The sequence below is a fragment of the Silurus aristotelis genome (genome assembly GCF_946808225.1).
Source record: "Silurus aristotelis genome assembly, chromosome: 21".
Taxonomy (NCBI): Eukaryota; Metazoa; Chordata; class Actinopteri; order Siluriformes; family Siluridae; genus Silurus; species Silurus aristotelis.
The window spans coordinates 14045233-14067737 of NC_139594.1; the positions used below are offsets into that span (position 1 = coordinate 14045233).

The 22505-nt window shown below is 40.6% G+C and overlaps 1 protein-coding gene across 17 annotated transcripts in view; it reads left to right on the forward strand.

The window, feature by feature from the left end:
* The window catches only part of macf1a (microtubule actin crosslinking factor 1a), a 189677-nt gene that overhangs the window by 117777 nt on the left and 49395 nt on the right, over positions 1-22505 (forward strand). For 16 of the 17 annotated variants that reach the window (XM_083523443.1, XM_083523432.1, XM_083523434.1 and 13 more), the window contains 22 exons: positions 280-378; positions 465-584; positions 675-766; positions 2049-2184; positions 3987-10940; positions 11066-11221; positions 11633-11848; positions 13343-13519; positions 14140-14436; positions 15152-15301; positions 15931-16164; positions 16255-16416; positions 16500-16841; positions 16937-17128; positions 17346-17522; positions 17633-17756; positions 17851-18050; positions 18266-18583; positions 18703-18869; positions 20704-20860; positions 20952-21063; positions 21726-21788. In XM_083523443.1, coding sequence (XP_083379569.1) covers positions 280-378; positions 465-584; positions 675-766; positions 2049-2184; positions 3987-10940; positions 11066-11221; positions 11633-11848; positions 13343-13519; positions 14140-14436; positions 15152-15301; positions 15931-16164; positions 16255-16416; positions 16500-16841; positions 16937-17128; positions 17346-17522; positions 17633-17756; positions 17851-18050; positions 18266-18583; positions 18703-18869; positions 20704-20860; positions 20952-21063; positions 21726-21788 — 10645 coding nt within the window. The remainder of the gene's footprint in view (positions 1-279; positions 379-464; positions 585-674; positions 767-2048; positions 2185-3986; positions 10941-11065; positions 11222-11632; positions 11849-13342; positions 13520-14139; positions 14437-15151; positions 15302-15930; positions 16165-16254; positions 16417-16499; positions 16842-16936; positions 17129-17345; positions 17523-17632; positions 17757-17850; positions 18051-18265; positions 18584-18702; positions 18870-20703; positions 20861-20951; positions 21064-21725; positions 21789-22505) is intronic. The other variant, XM_083523435.1, reaches the window with a different exon arrangement.

The window sequence follows — 22505 nt, forward strand, 5'->3', positions numbered from 1 at the left end:
GCACATTTTTGATTGAATTTTGACGGCAAAAGACTTACGACATGTGTCTGACTGTGATGCACAAAAACTAGGAAATTTGATGGTGATAGACTTTTTTTTGGAAACTATGGAAAAGGAAAATTTCTTTCAATGTATGAAAATCCAAGCAGTAGAATCTGGAGCATATATATATATATATATATATATATATATATATGTGTATGTATATATGTATATAATATGTATTTAGGGTTAACTTCTAAGTTCTACTGTAATGCTACATATTTTTTGTTCGTGTAGTTCATGGATCTTCGCACTCGATACACGGCTCTGGTGACACTGACAACACAACATGTCAAATACATCAGTGATGCACTGCGGAGACTTGAGGAAGAAGAGGTATGACTTTAATCTGGACAAGCTAATTATTTGTTTTCTATAGGTTTTTGACAGGTTAGAAGTAAATGCTTGTTCTTGTCTTGTAGAAACAAGTCGAGGAAGAGAGACAAGCCTGTGTGGGTCAGGTCTCAGACCTTTTAGGTTGGGTTAAGGGACATCAGGAGAGAGCTGCTGGACCAGCTGAGACATCGCTTGCTGCCCAGCAGGTCTGAAGAGATCACTCACTTTTACCCTGGAATAAGCGCATTTCAAATTACATGGTGATTTTGGAGGTGGTTTACTTTTCTCTATTTCAGGCGACCCACGAGCAGCTAGCTTCGAGAAGAGAAGAAGTTGGCGAAGCAATCAGAAGCACACAAGCTTTTCTCCGTTCAAAACAAGCCAGCAAGTGAGTATAGTACCTTAACACATTATATGCATGTATTAATGGTATAACAAGGGTCCTTAATTTTTTTTTTTATTCGGTTATATGTAGATGATGAGCATTTACAATATTTAACAACTCCTGTCACAAAGCTGCTGTCCAGCAAAAACAGATGTAGATTTAGATCTTATTGAATAAGCCAGAGGTGACTGTGTGAAGAATAACTCCGAGATGACTTGCAGAAGAAACCCGGAGAGGATTCAGACACTGAATAGTGATATTATAAATCATTACAGTATGTAATGTATAGAAGTGTAAAGGCAGACAGTCGTGAGTGTACTGACATGAACAGATGTTTAGTAGGAGCATATTGTGAATAAGAATTCTGTTTTGACTACTGCACATTGGATTGGATCAGAGTAGCAATTCTCAGGTACAAATGTAAATTCAATATATGTGGTTGCGATTTTTCAAATCACCTGCTAATAGCTGATACAGTACAAAATTAAATGAGACATGAGACAACACAAAATATTTAAAGTACACATGTGCAACACAAAACCTTCATCGATAAATGGCAAAAAAAACCCAGAACAATTGTGGTACACTGCAGTGCCGTAAAGCTATTGTGGAGTAAAGGGCAATGATACTGTATTCTATACAATAAATAAATCATTTTCATGTATTTTACTTTAGTAAAAATCTTCTGTTTTAATGGCACTGTGCTTGTGGGAGCTGATTATAGCAGCCCCCGTCTCGAAAGACAGGACCACAGGTTGCAGTTATTCACCTATAACCTCCCACAGGTTCCCTTTTGAGTCTGGTTCCTCTCAAGGGTTTTTCCTCATGCTATCAGGGAGTTTTTCCCAAAACTTACAATTACAGTCCATTGTCAAAAACACTACACAAATAGAAATTTATTGAATTGGACATTTTGTCTTACTTATATTGTGCATACACTCTATCTATCTATCTATCTATCTATCTATCTATCTATCTATCTATCTATCTATCTATCTATCTATCTATCTATCTATCTATCTATCTATCTATCTATCTATCTATCTATCTATCTACATAGACTAAATGGACACTAGATACTATTAATGTCTAGTATCTTTTTGCAGTATCTGCACAGAACCAATGCAAATGCAGGTTTTTATTCCAATCAAAAGGAGACGACCCTATTAATAGTTACAATACCAACAACAAATTATTTAAAATATGAATTGTTTGGTCAGAATGAAATCCTGCAGCCACACTGGCTGTTTGTGAATATGACTATGACATCCCCCTCTATCCTTAGATTGTCCCCTGAAGAGTGTGCCCAAGTAACATCCCAGCTGGATGAACTGAAATCTACCTACAGCCAGATGTGTGACCGCTCTGCTGCTCAGCTTCAACATCTCGAAGAACAACTGGCCAAAGAGGAGAAACGAAAGGTAGACCCAAAGCGAGAATTGCACTCTGCCATAGCGAGCTCTCGAAAGCAAAGTGCTTGCATCGAAACGGTGCTTCTGATGCGCCACTTTCAGTGGTTGTTTTCGTGACTGGTTTTACACCTCCGAAGAAATTTCTACAGAGCGATGTGTGTGACTGTGTGAGTGCTGCATGTTGTGTGTTGCCTGTCACTTGTTTTTGACATCCATCACCATCTTCGTAAATCTCACAGGTTTGTTTCGACGTAACGTTTTTGATTTTAATAAGCATGGAGTGAAATCCTAACATGCAATTCACAACATGCCTGTAATCATATCATCATCATCATCATCATAATCATCATTTGTCATCTTCATCCAACACATCTACTTATTGCTACCTACTGGCCATGTGTTTTCAACAAGTAGCATGAATAGTTAGGTAGTTTTACATCTTAGACACCCATGATGAGTTTTCAAAGCTAATTCCCATAGTGTTAATCTAGTTTTCATTGCGCCCAATTATTCATGATGGTGTTTGCAATAGAGATGTGTACTTTTTCCGTTTTTCAACATGAAATTCATTCACATACATTTTTACATACATCTGTAGCCATCTTCAGACTGTATATTGTGTAGTCAAGTATTTCATACTGAATATCACATATATGGGTGTGTGTGTATGTGTGTGTATGTGTGTGTGTGTGTGTGTGTGTGTGTGTGTGTGTGTGTGTGTGTGTGTGTGTGTGTGTGTGTGTGTGTGTGTGGGATTGTGTGTGTGTCCAAAACAGTAAGTTAATGGTGTGTGGTATGAATAGGAATGATGTTTTTTAATTACTACTGTGACAATGTATTAATTATAAAAAAATTAAAAAAAAGACATTTCATAAGGGTTAATATAGAGGCCAGCTATGCATACTTCTGCTTGTTTGAGCATGATGTGTCCAGATCACAAGAGCATTTGTGTGTGTGTTTGTGTGTGTGTGATGTCTGTGTCTATGTCTTTCAAATAGTAATATTGTGTGACTTAATCAGCATTTTGCTTTAAAATCACTAACAGCTGCCAGTAAACATATGAATCAGAAGATGTATTGAGGGAAACTTCAGTCAGTATCTATAGTACTATTAGTCTCTCTATTTTTTTTTTTTCTTTTTTCAACAAAAAATAATTTAGAATTTTTTACAGTTACTATTTTCTTAGAGGTAAGTCACGATTTTAAAACTTAGGTAGTGATTAAAATGTTTTTTAAAGACACCAGTATGAGTCAGTCTATCTAGGAGTCTGATAACTTAATGACCATTGTCTAAGATGACAAACTGATAGGTAGTATAGAGTCAGTGCTGGCAGTGTCTCAGGCAGATGGAGTGTGGCATGCAGAACGCTAACATCCAGCTTCTCACCTTGTTGCACCTCAAACTGCCGAGCCGTCGGCCTATCTGTGTGTGTGCGTTTATGGACCCCCCCACCATACGGTAAGTAGTGCTTGCTTTCTTTATTACTGTTGGCTACGTTTTTTTCGAGCTGCTCTTTTTCTCTTCTCTCTTTTTTGCTCAAGAAAACTTTTGTAATATGCTACAGTATTTGTCTTGTTTTTGCTGAAGGAAGCTTATGCTTTGTCGCTGTAAATTAAATCATGATGTTTTATTTGCAGTTTTATTGATGATCTATACGTATACGTACATTAGTTAATCAGTACTTCACGTCAACCTATGTTCATTTTGCATGCTTGGTTTGTGGGTCTTTTCTAAGATTCTTTACTCTACAGTTCAAATAATAAAGCTTCTAAGGCTGGACAGGTATTTAAACAGTGTATCTCCTTTTCTAGGGCCATGAGATCATCGCTGGAGTAATTGATCTTGGTACTGTGGAAACCTTCCCAGTTTTCCAGTCAGCACAGCGAGGCCTAATAGACCAGGACACGTGCTATGTGCTGCTAGAAGCTCAGCTTGTTAGAGGTGGTCTGTTGCATCCTGATTCCCCCCAGGGTCTTCCATTAGAAACGGGTTTCACCAGCGGTCTGATTGACAGCCGCATCTACCGGGCACTATCAGAAATAGACGCTGCCCTCCATCTTGTTCAGCAGTCACAATTCACTAAGAGTCATGCGATACCGGTTGCGGCTGCTATGGATGTGGGTTACATCAAAGAGCAAATCGGGCTTCGTATCTTAGAGCTGCAGGTGAGCACAGGAGGCTTTTGGGATCACTCCAGCAATGAAACTCTTAGTCTTGAAAATGCCAAAGACAAAGGTTTCATCTCAGCTGCTGTTTATGATAAGTTGTGCTCCCGTCTTGGTAGGCAAGAGTTAATTGATCCTAATACAGCTGAAAAACTCAGTCTGTCCGAGTTTTATCAGCGATGTATTTTGAATGAGGAGACTGGACTGCGTCTATTGCCCGTCAATCAGCAGTCAAGGGGAACAATCTGCTTACGCTCTGGTATGAAGGTAGGCATTTTCCGAGCAGTCCGAGAGGGACTGATTGACCGGAAAGTTACTATTAGACTTCTGGAGGCTCAGCTGTTTGCAGGTGGCATCACCGATCCCCGCACTGGTCACCGACTGACAACAGATGAAGCTGTAAGGCATGGCCTTATGGACCAGGACTTGGCTTGTGCCTTACTGACTCACCAGTTACAATCAGGTGGAATCATAGACCCGGTCAGTGGAAAGCGTCTGGAGTTGGATGAATCTATTCAAAGAAGCCTGCTCTCCCCTCGTATGGCTTTAAGAGTGCTGGAATCTCTCTGGGCTTTTATGGGCATGTTATGGCCAGAGTCAGGCGAGCTGCTTCCCATCACTGAAGCTCTGCAGCAGGGTGTCATTTCAGGTGAACTAGCTCGCAAAATCATAAACAAGCGGCATATCATCGGTGAGATTTTCTCTCCAGAGAGTGGTAATTTGATTCCTCTGGGCCGTGCCGAAATGCTTTTGGGACCAGAAGCAGTCGAAGTTCTTCAGCAGACACAAATTCCAGATGTTCTACCTGCCATGACAGAATCTCTGAACAGCTGGGGTTCTTCCTTTTCACCACTGTCCTCTTCAGCCCTTGGATCACTTCCATGTCCTCAGTTTTTGGAGGGGTCCCTGCCACAGGAGCAAGGACGCCATCACCTTCTCTCTTACCTTATGACACACAGCTACATAAATGCACACTCTGGAGAGCGGCTGGTTTTGCTAGAACCTGAACTGATGGAGCTTGTTAATAAAAGTGATACAGCAAAAGATCAGAATAAACCAGAGTCGGAGGAGCCCGTTAACAGAGCGACAGCAGGAGAATCTAAATTTATGAGGTCATTAAGTAAAATAAAACAAGCAAACCTTCAAAGCTCAACTTTAAATGTTGAACAAGAAAAACATATCCTTTTGGAAAAAGATGGAGGAGATATAACTGATAATAATCATAAGACTGAATTTGAGAATGATGCTCAAAAAGATGCAGGCATTTCTTTGAAAGAAACAACGTTAATTAAGCTCTTGGATACAGAATCCAAAGTATTAGGGACAGCACCTGAGACATCACCTCTATTGGTAAAAGAGGGGGAAATGTTGTCTTCTGATTTCGCATTCAAATCATTAAGTCCAGACTCTGAAGAAACGAATAAGGAAGAGCAATACCTGAGGCTGACAGAGCCAGACTGTTGGCATGAGATTGAGAAATCTACCGTGAATAAAAATCAGCTTGATTTAAATGAAGTGGAAAGTGGAACATCTATGAAGAATTTGTTAGACATGAAGGAAAATCATACTGCTTTCAAAACCACAAGGGAAGATACTGTAGAAGAAAGTCAGCTTGAGCGAATTTATGAAAATGCCAGAGAATGCCCAACAGATACAAACAAAAATATGGAAAGTGCAGACTCCCCATTTTTAGACATTTATGAAGATGCAGAGCTTGATCGTATGGCAAAAGAATTGCTGCAAGGAGGTTTTTTAAATGCTGGCACCCAGAAGGTGCTCCTTGATGAGGCTGTATACCAGGATCTGCTCTCTGGTCACAATGCTGTGAAAGTAATGTCTAAAGCTCAGCTTTTTGGTGGTTTCCTGGATGCACATGCTGGTCAACCAGTGAGCCTTGATGAAGTCATGCAGGATGGTCTCATGGATAAAGAGTTATTCACTAAGGTTATCCAATCGGAAAAGACAATGGCTGGTGTGTTTGATGTGGAACGTGGTCAAGTGTGCTCGCTAAGGGAGGCTGCTAACGATGGGATTTTAGATGCAGACACATTGTCTCGCCTTCTCGAGGCCCAGATTGTCTCTGGGGGAATTGTTGACCTTGAAAAAGGCCAAAAAGTTTCAGTGAACCTTGCAGCCAGCCTCGGGCTTATCGAGGAAGACCAAAAAGATCAGCTACTTTTATTAGAGAAGTCATTCCATGGAACTTGTAGTGATCCACCTGTAATACAAACAAAGTTGAAATTACAACTACAGATGAATGGAATAATAGACCCCAAAACAAAACAGCCTGTACCCCTTCAACAAGCTCTTCAAAAAGGTCTTACTGGTCATGAAGAAATTGAGCAGATCCTATTAGAACAAGTAGCTGAAGGTGGAATTGTTCACCACAGCTCTGGCGTTCGGCTCAGTGTTACTGATTCATTACATCATGGCCTTATTGACAGTTCACTTGCTCCGAAACTCAAAAAGTTTGAGCAGTCGAGACTAACCCAGTTTAGTTTAGATCCAGATGCTGCGTTTCTTCAGGCAACAGTAGGCTTCATTTATGATGGCCCTTCAAACAGCAACCTTACATTAACTGAAGCTGTTTCCTGTGGTGTGATCGATCAAGGCACTGCAAATAAAGCTATGGAATCTCCGACTGTAAAAAGTGGTGTTCTGGATCCTCAGAATGCTTGTGTTGTACCGTATTTGGATCTAATCAAACAAGGAAAGATCGACGTTGAGACAGGTTGGAGATTCCTTGAAGTAAAACCATTCAGAGGTATTCCAAACAAAGTGAGTGGTGTCCTGATGACTGTGCCAGAAGCAGTGAAAACTGGTCAAGTTGACCCTGTTCCAGCACTCAGATTATTGCAGAGTCAGGCAGATTCTGGAGGTATCATTGATATTTCAAGTGGGAAAAAACTCTCTCTTTTGGATGCTGTTGATAAATATCTTGTTCAAAAAGATGTTGCCATGGTAATTGCTAAAAATCAGTTTTTAAAAGGTGGGTTAGTTAGCCCTGGCAGTGGTCAGAGGGTGTCGAGTCTTAAGGAGGCTGTTCAGGAAGGGCTAATTTCTAAAGAAATGGCCACAGAACTTTGTGATAACTTTGGACTTGTTGATCCTCTTGTATCACAGGATGTTTCATATGATGACAGTCCTACATTAATGAGTTGTGAAATCAAAGAAGTAAGCACAGTGCATTTTGAAAGCATCGAAATACCACACTCTAGGTCTACAAGTGATCATAAAGATGAATCGGAGGCTGATAAAGCTGAACAGCTACATGCCCTTCAACATTGCCCACCATCTGATTTGGTGGAACTAATGCATGCTGAGGTTTCATCCAGTGGAGATGGGAAAGATGCTGATGTCTCGTTAGATGTTTTGAGTCAGTTTGCTTTAAAAGCTGAAAGAAGGCTACAGGAGGCCATTGAGGAATGTAGTCCAAAACAACAGGAAGTTATAAAACCCCAGCAAGACTCAAGACACAGTCTTGTATATGTACCACAAACATCTGCAATTGAATCTAAAGTGGAAAAAAGCTATGACGTTATACCACAAACCGTGGAGTCAGAGATACAAATGGAGCCAGAAGCTGTAACTCAAATGGGCATAAACTCGGAAAACTGTGCGAAGAGTAGCTTCGGCATTGTCCCAGAAACCACTCACAAGGTACATGATGGGCAAGCCCCATCTGTCAAAGATATAAATGAGATTACCAAGGCAGAGGAACTGCAGTCAGAGTCTAATAAATGGACAATCTGTGATAGTGATAATAGAGCTGAGAATAGAACTGACACTTCTATGTCAAAACCTACTAAGCAGCAGAAGATGGCTGGAAAACAGAAAGGAAAAGGGAAACATAAAAAGCAAACCAAGATATGTGCAGAAAGTGATAAGAGTTCAGATAGAAGTGTAACATCATGGTTACAAGGAACTGTGGACAAAAATGCAATAGAAGTATGCTCTGCTGAAAAGTCTGGCGAATCAAATCTAAAAGTGGAGAAGAAAGTTGAAGTGGAGTTTGAGCATGAATCTTCATCTGTAGACACAACTGGAAAAGATTTTGGAACTGAACTTGAAGATACTGACCAAAAAGAGTTTAAAGTCGGTCTAAATATTCCAGCAGTTTGTGTGACTACACCTACAGAGGTTGCTAAAGACAGCCAAGAAAGCATTGTTAAAAAATCTGAACATTATTCAAAAACTCCTGATTTGAATGTGACTTTACCTGTATATGTTGCTGAGGAAAAGACTGTCAATGCTGATATTGGCATTGATCAAAAATGCTTTGATGATAATGTGATATTAGAAGAAGAGTTCCCAGAGAATGTGGAAGGAAAGGAAGCTGTAGTGGCTGATCAGAAATCTGATGTGGACATGAAAGAAGAAACTCAAGTGGATTTGAAGGCTTTAAAGCCTCCATGTTCGAGTGTAGCTTCAACTGCACAGAGAATGGACACCAAGCTTGAAAAAGATGCTGTCGTTAATAAAAAATCTGATTTATACATGAAGGATTTGGAAAAAAGAAAAGATCTTGTAGAGGGGATTGAGGGCAAGTGGAGAAAAGAAGTTGATCAAAAATGTGAAGATGTGAAAGAACCGAAAGATGACATGGTGGATTCGGAGGTTTGGAAACCTCTGTGTTTGGAGAGTACAGAGAACAAATTTGGAAAAGAAGTTGTAGTCATCGACCAGGAACCTGAACAAGTGAGAAAGTCTAAAGCAGGGATGAAGTTTATAAAAGATGCAGATTTGAGAGAGGATTCCGCGGGCCAATCTGGAACAGAAATGATTGACGATCAACAGCACTGTGTTGCCGATATAAAAGATCAGAAAGAGGTTAAAGTAAAAGTTTTAGAACCAGTATTCATGGGTGTGACATCACTTATAAAAAGCATGGAAACCAAGTTTGGAAAGGACATTGTAGTAACTGATGAGAAGCCTGTAGATGAGAAAATGACACGGGAGGCCAAATTAGATCTGAAAGTTATTGAAGGTGACACTAAGGACATATCTGGAGAAGACACTGGTGATCGAAAATATGTGGTAAAACCGAAAGAGGATAAAACGGATTTGGAAGATTTCAAATCTCCATGTTTGAGCATCGCATCACCTACAAACAATGTTATAGTCACTGACCAGAAAGATGCAACCTTGAAAGATTTGGAAGTCTTGCAAACACCAGGTAAAACCGATCTTTTACCAACAAACCAAACAGAGAACAGATTTACAACGGAATATGTTGACGTTGATCCTAATTTCATTGTTGAAGATATGAAAATTGAAAGACTGGCCAAAGCAGAGGTGTCAAAGTTACCTGATACAAGTACTGAGTCTTTCCCAGAGGGTCTACCCCAGAGAATCGAGGTTGTGAAGAGTTTAGAAGTGATGCCACAGAGTCAATGTTTGGAAAATGTGTGTCTGGGAGCTGAAACAACAAAACATCACATTGAAACTTTGGCTGATGTCCATTTGAATACAAAAGATAATTTGCAGAGTCAAATGCAATCCACAATCCTAAATGAGGTGTCAAAAGCAGAGCATAATCTTGAAATGGATCATTCTGAGGATCAAACTTTAGAACAATCTGACAAGAAGAAGAAGAAGAAGAAAAGAAAAAGCAAAAAGGTAAATTATGAAAAGGAATCAGAGGAGAGTAAACCTGATAAATCAGTGCAAAATGAGACATTCCGTGCAGTAAGAAAAGATGGAACAGAGCAACCTGACAAAACTAACCAGGTACAGCTGGAAAAAGAAGCACTTCTAAAGAAAGCCAAGGAAAGCATTCTTAGGAAAGTATTCGAGAGGGGTGTCAGTGAGAAACAGGCTGCTGAAGAGTTAGAAGCGTTACGTCAAGGGTCAGCCAAAGAGCGGCATGCGACAGCTCAGGAGAAAGCCAAGATAGGGGAGAAAGGCTCTTCGTTTCATGCAAATCAAAACGAGACTGATGCAATTCATCAGACAAAGCAGATGGACGAAAATAAAACCCTGCTGCCGGGAGATATTGTAACTGGAACAGACACTGCGCCAACTCGTATCAGTCAGATAGACCGAGTTAATGATAATGACTTAATCTGTAATAAGAGCTCAGATGTTGCTATAGACCCCAGCAAGCAAACAGAAAAACACGCTATTGGTTTATTCAAGCAAACTGGCGAGACAAGAACAAAAGAAACTGAACATCCAAAAAGTGAAACACTGGGAGACTCTGGAGTCCCCAAGAAGCCTCTTAAAGGGGAGGATAAAGACCACCAAAAATCTGTGCCTGCTCTAACATTAGTTGACAGTTTGGATGTTAAACCCCAGAGTGAGGCAAATACATGTGTACAAACCTACAAAACAAAGATGGAGGATACACTGAGTAAGGAGCCACTTCAAACCATGACTAAGGAAACCTCTTATATCGACAATGAATTCAAAGATGAATCGTCCATTGAAGAGTCTTCAGATTCAAAACTGTCTAATTCAGAAGACATCCCTGAGTCTGATACTACAGAGTGCTGGGAGGAGGAGGAGGAGGAGGACTTTGAGGAAAGTCAAGAGGGTGTTGAAGAAAACCAGGCTGAAAGCCGAGTTAAAAAACAGAGGTCTACCCCACAGATAAGCAAGGTAAGATGCTATGTTTATGTTTATTCTACATTCTCTGTTTCATCCTTAATTCATCTATTGTACTGTTGGTGGTCTGCTGGGACTGTAAATTCTATTGCTCATTTGTAATGTTCTGATCTTCCCAGTTCTCTTTGGTCCGTCAAGAATGTCTCGAACACGATCAACAAATCGTAGCTCTGCTCTCCATGGTGCGCCACACTGAAGTTCGTCTCAAGCAACACCAGCAGCAGTTCATGGGGAGGAGTCTTACCACACTGGATGATATCATTACACAGACAGAGGTGAGCACTGCTAGATTATTGTTTCTACATTATTTGAAAGGGTTCTCCTAGAGGCTTTTGGGTGGATAACAAAAATTCAGATAATACTGAGCTAGACAGATATCTAATAAATTAATCAGGGTTCTTTGATACCAACTGAAGCTCCTCAGAAAACTCCTGCACCTGTCATTGAAGCTGAAAGTGTCAGTATGTATAAGGGGTTTTAAGTTAAAAAGCTCTCGATTATCACCTTAAAGCCCAGTATATATAAATATGTAAAAAGACTATATTGAAAATCCTTATACCTTCTGTTATAAGATTTGCCTATTGGAAAAAACACTTTTAAAGCAATTTACAAAAGAAAAGTTGTGATATTTCTATGTATATATTGTTCATTTAAATCACTTTCTTCCCTGTTTACTCTAAAACCAGGCTCTTGCTCTAGAGCTCACTGATTTGGAGCCGCAAGTAAACAAGGCGGTTGAAGCAGCTAAGCAGCTCCTGGAGTCAAACCCTGAGGGTATCCCACCCCAGTTAGTCGCAGCCCTGGAGAAGGACCAGAGGAGTTTGTCCCGGACGTTTTGTGCTGCAAGAAAACTTGCGGAGAGTGCGCTGCAAGGGATGCAGTCACATCGTGATGCACAGAAGGTACGGCAGACATAATTTAGTATGAACTTTCGTTCTAAAGTACACCAAATTCTCAGCAGTTACTGTAACTATGAGAAAAACTTTTTCCCCTACAACCATCACTGTACTGAATTGATACGCTACACTGCTAGAACACTGTCTCATTGATGCTTTACTGCAATGCTGGTAATTATCATTCAGTTCTGCTGCTGTCCTCATGTCCATACTGTTATCTCTGTTATATCATATACTGTCTGTCTGTCATTATTATTTTATTATTTGCACAAGAATAAAATATATAGAATAAAAACAAGACAATAAAGACATATGCTGTACTGGGAGAGGCAGAGAACACAAAAGGGATTATTTAAAGCCACCACATGAACAAGAAAACAAAAACAACTACCGTATTTCCCGGACTATAAGGCGCTACTTTTTCCCCCGCGGCTTAAACAATGAAGCGGCTAATATATGGATTTTTCTTCAAGCCAAAAAACTGAGCCCTATAACATTAGACCAATGAAATTGTCGAACGGGCATGAAAAAACGCACTTCACCTGTGTTCTGAGATGCACGGCATCGGGAGAAATATTTCCATCGGTGGTGATTTTTAAACGCACGACGATGCCAAAAGATAAACTCTCAAGACAAATTCTTGTGAAAGGAAAGGAGGAAGACAGTGAACAATGACTTTCTTGGTAGGCTACTGTTTAGATACAAGCCGTTGTAACGCGTTGAGTCTGGGTCATGGGAGAGCTCGCTAACTCCAGTTGCAACAGAAATCATATAAACACAGACAGGTTTCCAAAACTCTTGCTTTTTTATTTTTCTTGGCAACAGCGTTACGGGTTAGTCAAAGAAACTTAGTAATGAGCATCAGAAAATAATAAAGACATATTTCTCGGTCTTGCACACATGCAGTAATACCGGAAAACATGCGGCGGCAGGCTCTTAAAGGAGCCACAACATATTTCACCCGTTACACCGTGTAACAGACACTGTCTTTCATTAAAGCCTGTGTAAAGTTCATTAGTTCCAGTGTAGACACCAGCAGCTTATAGACAGGTGTGGCTTATTTATGTTTAAAATAAAAATCTCTAATTCAGTGGGTGCGGCTTATATTTGGGTGCGCTTAATAGTCCGGAAATTACAGTAATAAATAAAGATAGTATATTGTGCCTTATATATCTTTTGCATATACCGTTGTTTATTTGCACAATTTCACTGTTTGCATTTATGTTAGATGCTAAAGTGCCTTTTGTTGCTGTTTTTTTCTATCTATCTATCTATCTATCTATCTATCTATCTATCTATCTATCTATCTATCTATCTATCTATCTATCTATCTATCTATCCATCTATCCATCTATCCATCTATCCATCTATCCATCTATCCATCCATCCATCCATCCATCCATCCATCCATCCATCCATCCATCCATCCCATCCCATCCCATCCCATCCCATCCCATCTCATCTCATCTCATCATCCCTTCCCTTCCCTTCCCTTCCCAGGAGGCAGTGCGTACTGAGTTGGAGTCTCTGACTGGGCGAGTGGACAGTCTTTTTGACTGGCTTAAAGACAAGGAATCTCAGATGGAGCTTGACACAGCTTCATCGGATGATGGAAAGATTCAAGAGAATGATAAAAAATCTTTAGAGTGGCTCACTCAAAAACTGCAACAAGTAAAGGTACATTTTACTCACACTTCAAATACAATGATTTTTTTTTTTTTTGGAATTATTTGTGCCACATCGCTACTGAATTTTTAATTCTGATTGGTCAGAAGGTAATTACAGGTTTCTAATAATGTACTTGTTCCAATATGTTAGGGTTAGCTGTAATAAAAATATTTTACTCCAGCACTTGTAGGGTGGATGCTCCATTTAAAAGGAGTTTTTCAAATGTTTATTTGTTTAACTGAAGGACTTTGTGCAGACATTTTGTAGCTTTTTCAGAAGGGGGACTCGTGTCTCCAATAACATTTCTAGACCATTTTTTGGGCAGGGGCAGTGTGTTATCTCTATAACTTCAGCTGCATTTTATTAGCGAGATTAAAATAGGCTGGTGAGGAAATTACTTTATAATTATTTTAATGCAAGACCATAACATTTAAGCGCAACTACAAATGGATAAAATGTACAATGATTAGTTGTTTAAAAAAGTCTTTAAAAGTCATTGGCAAATTGGTTTAGTCATATGAGGTCCAGCTGAGGGACATCATTCCATGGTATCACTTTCCCGGCTAATTTTCCTGTATCACATTGTAATGGTTTATTTCTTGCATATCACATTTGCTTTTCTGTTTCAGGATCTACAGGAGGGTCTCACAACCCGTTCAGGTGATGTGAACGCTGTGGCGTTTGACATCCAGATGTTTATCTCAGAGTGCGCACAGGATCTGGCACCTGAGCAAAGCAGGAATCTGCTGGGAAAACTCCAGCAGCTCCAGAGCGCCATCCACCAGGCATCGAGCCGCACCCACGCCAGGGCCGAGGCCCTTTCAGTCCAGCGGGTCCGAGAAGAGGAGCGAGACCAGAAGGAACGAGAGCGGAAACAGGAAGAAAAAGAAAGAGAGAAAGAGAGATTAACTGCCAGGGAGAGAGAGGTTTGCAAATACCTGGTTGAACGCTTATACCTTTATAGCCGCAACATGATTATACTTTGGTTTTGAATTAACACAGGAAATAACTGCATAACCAAAATGATTATAGTCTATAAAACAATAGTTTAAAGTCTTTTTTTTTTGTCCCTGATTTAAACAAACATAGAAGCAAGTTTGTTTTATAGCATTAGTTATTCAATGAAAATGTAAAGTAGCTATGCTTCATTTATATGCTTCAGCTTTTTTAACCACTCACTTCTCTGCTAGATTATATTTAGCTTTTTGCATGTGTGTGGATTTAACGTGTATTAACCTCTCTGCCTTGCTGTTACAGATTGCCACAGAGGACAAGTGCTTATGCCAACTTGAAAAGGCTAAAGATTTCAAATCAGCCATTTTATAATAGCAGGCTTTTTTCTCTCTACTTTTCTATCTGTTTTTCAAGAAAAGGGAAAACAACCGACTGATGAATTGTCATTGTGATAAACCAAATTTTTTTTTTTTTTCTGCGCGATTGATTTGCGTGAGAGATTTGTGTTGTCTGTCTGTGTGATCTGGATACATCTCGCTCAAACAATGCGTATTTCCGGGCAATATGTAAAGTCAGATTTGCGATAAATGGTGTTGAAAACATGTTTGTGTTAACACTATTGCTGTTAAATGTAGTTTTCGAATGTTGTGCAAAGGACAAATCGTTTTTTTTCCTGCTGGGTTTTAGGTTGTGCAACAGCAAAAAGCCGAGTGTTCACAGAAGCTTGAAGGTCTCAGTATGTGGTTGGCCGGAGCAGCGAGCCTGCTGGCTAGTCAGAGACCTGGAGCTGATTCAGATAATGTAAATGTACTTCAGCAAAAGCAGAGTGAGCTCAAGGTGAATTTATATAATAATTGAGCTGCATGATTATTTTATATTTAAGAATATATACACCAATCAGGCACAACATTGACATTATAACATTATGAGCGGTGAAGTGAATAACACTGATTATCTCTTCATCATGGCACCTGTTAGTGTGTGGGATATTATTAGACAGCAACTATACATTTTGTCCTTAAATTTGATGTTTTAGAAGCTGGAAAAATGGGGGGGTTTAAGTATTTGAGCAAGTTTGTGATGGTTAGATGACTGGGTCAGAGCATCTCCAAAAAAACAGCAGCTCTGTTGTTGGGATGTTCTCGGTCTGCAGTGGTCAGGATCTATCACAAGTGGGCCAGGAACAGTGGTAAACCAACAACTGGGTCATGGACGGCCAAGGTTTATTGATGAATGTGGGGAGCGAGGGCTGGCCCGTGTGAGACAATCTTCTGTAGCTCAAGTTGCTGAAGAAGTTACTGCTGCCAGAGCAGGGTTTTGGCAGCAAAAGGGGCGGCAACACAATATTTAAGTGTGGTTGCAGGTGCTCATTATGTTATGCCTGATCGGTGGTCGTAAAGTTATGTCTGATCAGTGTATGTTAGCCATGTATCTTGATGTACTTTTGGGCAAAAAAAAAATTTCAGGAGGTGCAGAAAGATCTTCAGGCCAAAGGTGATGGCATGATGGATACAATTCGGTCAATGGAGGAGTTCCTCGCTGAGCGCGGTGACGATCTGAGTCCAGAGGAAAGGGCTAACCTTCAAGCGGCACTGACCCGTATAAAAGAGCAATACCACACTCTCACAGACACTGCTCAGTCCTCACTGGCTCAGCTGGATTCGACCATCAATGCAACACTCCAGCAAAACACACAAAGGGTAAAGATCTCGAGGAAATACATCACCGTTGGAGTTTCTTTTTTAGGTATATCCTAAAGCTGTATTTCCTTTTCTTCTGCTCTAATCTAGGCTAAAGCAGAAGAGCAGCTGCAGGAGACCCAGGGAAAAATAGATGTGCTGATAAAGGAGTTATCATCCCTGGACACCTCTAGGAAGCAGTCACTTGGAGAGACTGTTCCAGATTCCATCGTGCCAGCACGGTCACTAGACTCGCACAATGACATGCTAAAGGTAAGAACCGGGCTCTTCGAATTTAAACGTGGGCTGTCCTGTTTTTAGTGTTAATTCTTTTACATGCTTGTTGACTGTTACAGGAAGAATTACGGCAGTTACAAGGCCAGCAGGCTAACCTCTTACAGGTGGCCCAGTCCACACACGCTCTCCTGGAGCAGCCAGACTCCAGCGTGCCTCAGGAAGAGAAGCAACGTCTGCGTGCCAGCCTAGACCAGCTCCAAAGCCAACACCAGGAACGTCTGCAGAGCTGCCAGGAGAGACTAAGACGGACCGAAGCACTTCAGGATGACTTCTCGAAATTCATGGAAGAACATGGCAACCTGATTACATGGCTGGAGCAGAGTGAGAAAGAGCTGTGTTCCTTAAAGGAAGGAGAAGCTGATGCACAGGGGCTTAAAGACAGGCTGGAGGAGCACAAAAAAGTATTCAACCAACATATTCAATAATTCATAATTATTATTACAATTTAAACAGTAAGACTTTTATCAATAAAAATGATGACTTGCTTGTTTTCTAGCTGGCAGACGATGTGATCTGCCACAAGGCAGATTTGCGCTTCGTGTCCATTTCTGGACAGAAGGTGCTGGATTCCATACAGGGGACTCAGGAAAGGGCTGGGGTTATTGACCCAGCTCTACAAGACACAAGGCAGCTTGTCAGTGATAAGCTACGGGATTCGACGCAACGCTACAGTTCTTTACAAAACAAGGTAGAGGGAACAACTTTTCTATCTGTATCGTGCTATGATGTTCTCAGGGTACAAATCTGCAAATCACAGTCACCCAGAATGTTATAAAATGTGTTTGACTATATCACTCTAGGGGTAGAAATGTTCTCGTAGGTGTTTAGCACACATCAGACCGCTGTATTTATTTCAGAAATTATTAGTTTGACTTATTAACCGTACACTCTTCTGTTTGTTGCAGTCTGTCGATTTTGGTACCCATCTGTCCAGTTTACTGGATCAATACCAGCAGTACCAGGATGAGGCAACAGCTCTAGATTTTTGGCTAATTGCTCAGGAGAAGAACCAGAGCATATTGAAACCCAGTGGCGAACAGACTGATACACAGACACTACAAAATACGCTCAGTACTGTACAGGTAAAAGTGGCTACACCTCCCTGATGCAACCTGCAGATGTTTAAGCATGAGTAAGTGTGTGACATCAAACCTTTATTGTCTGTAATTTTTTTGTTATCGCTTTCTTTTAGCATCTGCAGGACGAGCTCGCTGAGGGTTCAGTGCAACTCGAGAAGGTGAGGAAAGCCGGGAAAACGCTCACCAGCAATCAGGAGTCCCCAAAACTTAAAACGGCAGATATTAACACCACCACAGGTAACTACATGCTCATGGTTTTTGTTTGTTACATTGATCTATTATATGCAGGTTAACTAGGTTTTGAATAATGTTCCTCCCCAATCCATTTTAGATGTACTTGAGAAGCGGTTTGGAACTCTGTCAGAGTGTGTGTCTCTGAGAGCTGAGCAACTCCAGACTGCTGTCGCACAGTCTGTCAGTGTCCAGGAGGGACTCAAAGTGCTGCTTACCTGGCTGGATAGTCTCGCATTAGACCCTGGACCAATCGAAGCTACTGCTCAAGCAGTGCAGGAGGCTCTCACCCAGAATCAGGTATCAAGTTTGTCTAAATTTGTTGCATCAAATATAAAAATAGAGTCAAAATCAAATTTTAAGCCATAGATGCAAATATCAAAAATCCTGCCCACTCACTTCTCAGCACTTCCTCTATAAACAATTTAAACACACCAAAAATGCCTCTAATAAGACATCAAGTGTGTTAATAATATGATTTTAAGAACCCTGAATGGTTTTTTTTGTTCAAACAGAAATTGCGTCAAGAATTACTCTCACGACAGGGCAGTGTGGAGTCCACTCGGGAATCCGTGTCCAAGCTGCTGAAATCTGCGGATGCATCAACAGTATCTGGTCTGCAGGGGGCACTGCAGGACCTGAGCCAACGCTACAGCGCAGCCCAGACCAAGCAGGCTGAAAATGAAGCCGAACTGCGGGCAGTTCTGCCCAAGCTAGAGGGCTTTGAGCGCCTGAGCTCAGACCTTCGAGACTTCACAAAGAGCCGTGAGAGGGTTCTTAGCCTCGGAGGCCTACCAGACCACAGTGTAGAGGATTATAAACACTCCATAGAGGTAATGGAGATCATCCACAAACAGCAGCCACCGTGCCATATTTAGACACTTTTTATGAGCACTAATGTTACCTTGTACATGGTCAAGTCTCTAATTAACTGATCATGCCTTGTTTTTAGGAGGTCAAATCAGATCTTGTCCAGGAAACAAGTCAGTTGAAGGCATTTGCGGAGCTTGGGACAGACCTGAGCAAGTCGAGGCTATTTGCCAGTGCGCACGTCCTTGTAGACTCGACTAAAGAGGTATCAGAGGAGTTTGCTCGACTAGAAGCTGGTGTCAGTGAGAGGTGAGTTCTGGGCAGTAATAAAAAGAAACCAGAAAGCAAATGTATAAACAACATCTGTTCATCCTTATTGTTCCAGTCCACAAATTATCCAGATAAAAGCCTCAGTAAATTTCCTCTCACCTCATGTGTGAGTAATGAGTCTGTTCATGTGGACTCTCATGTGGATACTGTAGCGTTTTAGTGTGTCAGTAAATCCTAGCTACTGGGGGTGACCCTTGAATAGTTAAAGATTCGATGCTTCCATAGGGAGGAGCCTGATTTGACTACCGTTCTCGCAATCGAATTTTTGCGGAGGTGTTATGAAACGAGGATCATGCCATTTTGGTGTGCTCGATGTTTGATCACGCAGAACTACCAGTTTTCTCCCAATGAGATTTATAATCAGCCCATAATGATAATGCCCTACATAAAATGGGAAAAGAAAGAAGCCCGAATAAATACAACCACCCATTTGACAGATTTGTTTCACTTTCTATGATCTGTCACCTACACAGGAGCATTTTGGTGGAAGGGATTTAAACATTGTCTAATTAACAATGTCTAGGAGATTCTTTAAAGGTATATTCTGTTAATACCTTTTTGATAGTTTTTTTAATCTCGTGCTGTACCTAGGATACAATCGCAGATTTAGTTTTATTTGCCGACGTGTCAAGTAAAATGCAGATCCCAAGCCAGAGGGAAAAAAAGCCGGAAAAACTATCGGTATGAATTTTTGCTGATAGTTCCAGCAAACAACTATCGTGTCGATTAAACGGCAAAACCGATGAATCGGCCGACCTCTGAATGAACAACCTAAACACAATATTTTATTGTTGGTCCTGGGAAAACGTTTTGTTTCACTGTGTACTGCACTGCATATGTTGACAATAAAGCCGACTTGACTTGACTATACCTAACACAGTGTTGTTATATACTGTACACTGTACTGTACAAATGTATATAACTTTCCTTAGCTGCAGTTTTGATGATGGTGGTATGGAGGAGTGTCTTAACATTTCTCACCAAAATCTCTGGTAAATGTTTAACTGGGCTGAGATTTCATGACTGTGAAGGTTCTAAAATATATTTTGAATCATACTTAGGTTATCCTCAAAGAGACACCACCTCCCATCAGGATGAAGAAAAAGATTCTTTATAGGATACAGCATAAATCAGTCAGAATAACTGTTTAATGCTATGCAGCAGCTCTTTCCTCAAGAAGACCCAAGTAAACCCAAGCCAAGCTATCAAACTGTCTCTTGAGTATAACAAATATTACAGACTTACAGAATTTTACTTGTGGGAAGACTAGTATTGGCGCTTAATAGCCGGATTCCAACATAGGCTAAAGTCATGCCAGTCACCACATGGTGAAAATAAAACCTGTATGATTAATTTATTGTCAGTGAATAGTTTTATACTCTGCCAAACTGACATAATTTTCCATAAGGGATGCTTTTCTAAAGGCCTCCGTACTTCAAATGCCAGAGTCGGTTCCTCATATAACCGAGTTCTATGACATGATATACGAGAAGTGGGATTATAATCACGCCCTTTGTGTGTTACTGGGAGCGAATAGTCCAGGGCCTTTTAACTATTCCTATGACTACATGTAATGTGGGTATTATTGGGTTTGAAATAGAGGACTGCTAAAGCACATCAGTTCATCGGGTTCGTGAGTTCGTTGAGAGGTTTAAAGCTGTGGTTTGGAGGACAAATCTCTGAGAGTATTTAGGGGGGGGGGGGGGGGACATATCGAATGGACGTTGACTCCACTATTGACTTAAACATTTTCCCATAGGCTAGGCCATGCTTGTATTAAATTGTCTGATTGAATTATTCGATGTGTCTGCAGGCTGAATGCCATCCAGAACTGTGAGCAGCAGCTAGTACAGTTCCGCTCGCTCTCCGGCTCCCTCCTCAGGTGGCTGCAGATGGCACAAGAACAACTGCCTGCTAAAGAGCCCAACCTCAATAGCGAGGGCCTGCAAAGGAGAGTACAGCAGCTCAAGGTGGGTGTGCATTGGAGAAAAATGATGAAACCTTGTGTTCTAAACATTGCAGATTTGATCAGTCTATAAAACGTTCATGATTTGCTCTCAGGAGCTGCGGAGTGAATGGGAGTTTCAGGGCAATCAAGTTCAGGAGCTTAACAAGAGCAGCTCAGAGCTGGAGGGTCTGATCATCAGCATAACTGCTCCGCAAAGCAAAACTGGTAAGAGTGGCATTCGGATCTTATTTTACTTAATTTTTATTTTTTTTATTTACTTTTTTTTTTTTGCAGTTTATAAACATTTCTAAAATAAAACTGCTTCACTGCAATTGATGTCATCCTTTAAATAGCAAAGATGTACAACAATTCGTGAGGCACCTTATGAACAATTTATGAAAAAAAATTAACATGTAAATTTTCTCCTGCCAATGCAAAAAACACTATATATACAAAAGTATTGGGACGCCTGACTTTTTCAGCCATATGTGGTTTCTGCTTAAACTGTTATCAGCAATTGGGCAGAATGTCTTTGGATTTGGTAGAATTTTCCCTTCACTTGAATTTGGAATCCCAATCCTGTTCCGGGAGCATGACCATGTCCCTTGTCTATTAATATATGAGTCTTATGGACAGGTGTCCACGAATCTTTGTCTATACAGTGTATTTTCTTAAGGAAATCTTTCAAAATTACACGTTAAGAAATTGGATACCTTTTTTCTTTATAATTTACGAGGCTTGTTTGATCAGATTACGTGTCCTGTTTTGTGTTAAAACTTTGTGAGATTATACCTGTCAAGTGGCTTATTTGTGCAAGTGCTTACGTCTTTGTGGTGTTCGCGCACGTGTGTGTAGTTCCAGTGTCTGAGTGTGTGTTTCTCTCCCAGGTGTCCCCGCGCTCAATGGTGCCGGTGGCTCCAGCAGTCTTAATGGCATTCACACCTGCAGAGGTGAGCCCTCTTTAATGAGTTCACTGTCCTGTAGGACACATTGTATCCACATTTCATTATATGACCAATATCCATTATACCAGTGGCGGTCCATGCATTACACACCAAGGCCTTCAGTGTTGTTTTACCTGAACTAATTCACCTCTTAATGCCATTAATTATGACACCATGGCTATAGAAACAATCAATATTATACAAAAAACAACAATTTAACAAGTAGTTTTTCCCTGTAGCCACAGCTGTGCCGCCCGCATACATTTCTAGCAGAAGCATAGATATCAACCTCGTAAAATGACCCCGTTGTTTGTGTGTTTTTTGCGCATTTTGTTCGTGTATTACAGTTTTCCTACAGTTTTTACACAAATCTATTAAAAGTATAAATGGTTAATCAAAAAACTGTTTTGAGCGGGTTGGCCTTTCTCACGATCCCCAGCTTTTCTTGAATAGTTCATGTTATAAGTGTCCTAAATGTTTAAAAAAACAGCTATTAAACCCACACAAATATTTTTGAGCTTGTGCAGTTTGCTACAGATGCGGGTTGCAAACTCTGACTAGTGCACTCTTTGACCATCCCATCAAAGGCCGTGAAAATGCCGACATGACTCTTCACCTTCTGGGGGGGTTTACACAACTTAAAGCAACATAGATTTGTATCTAATGTCACGCTGTTAATTAACAGCAATATACAGCAATATGTGATGTGCCAGCTAAATTCTG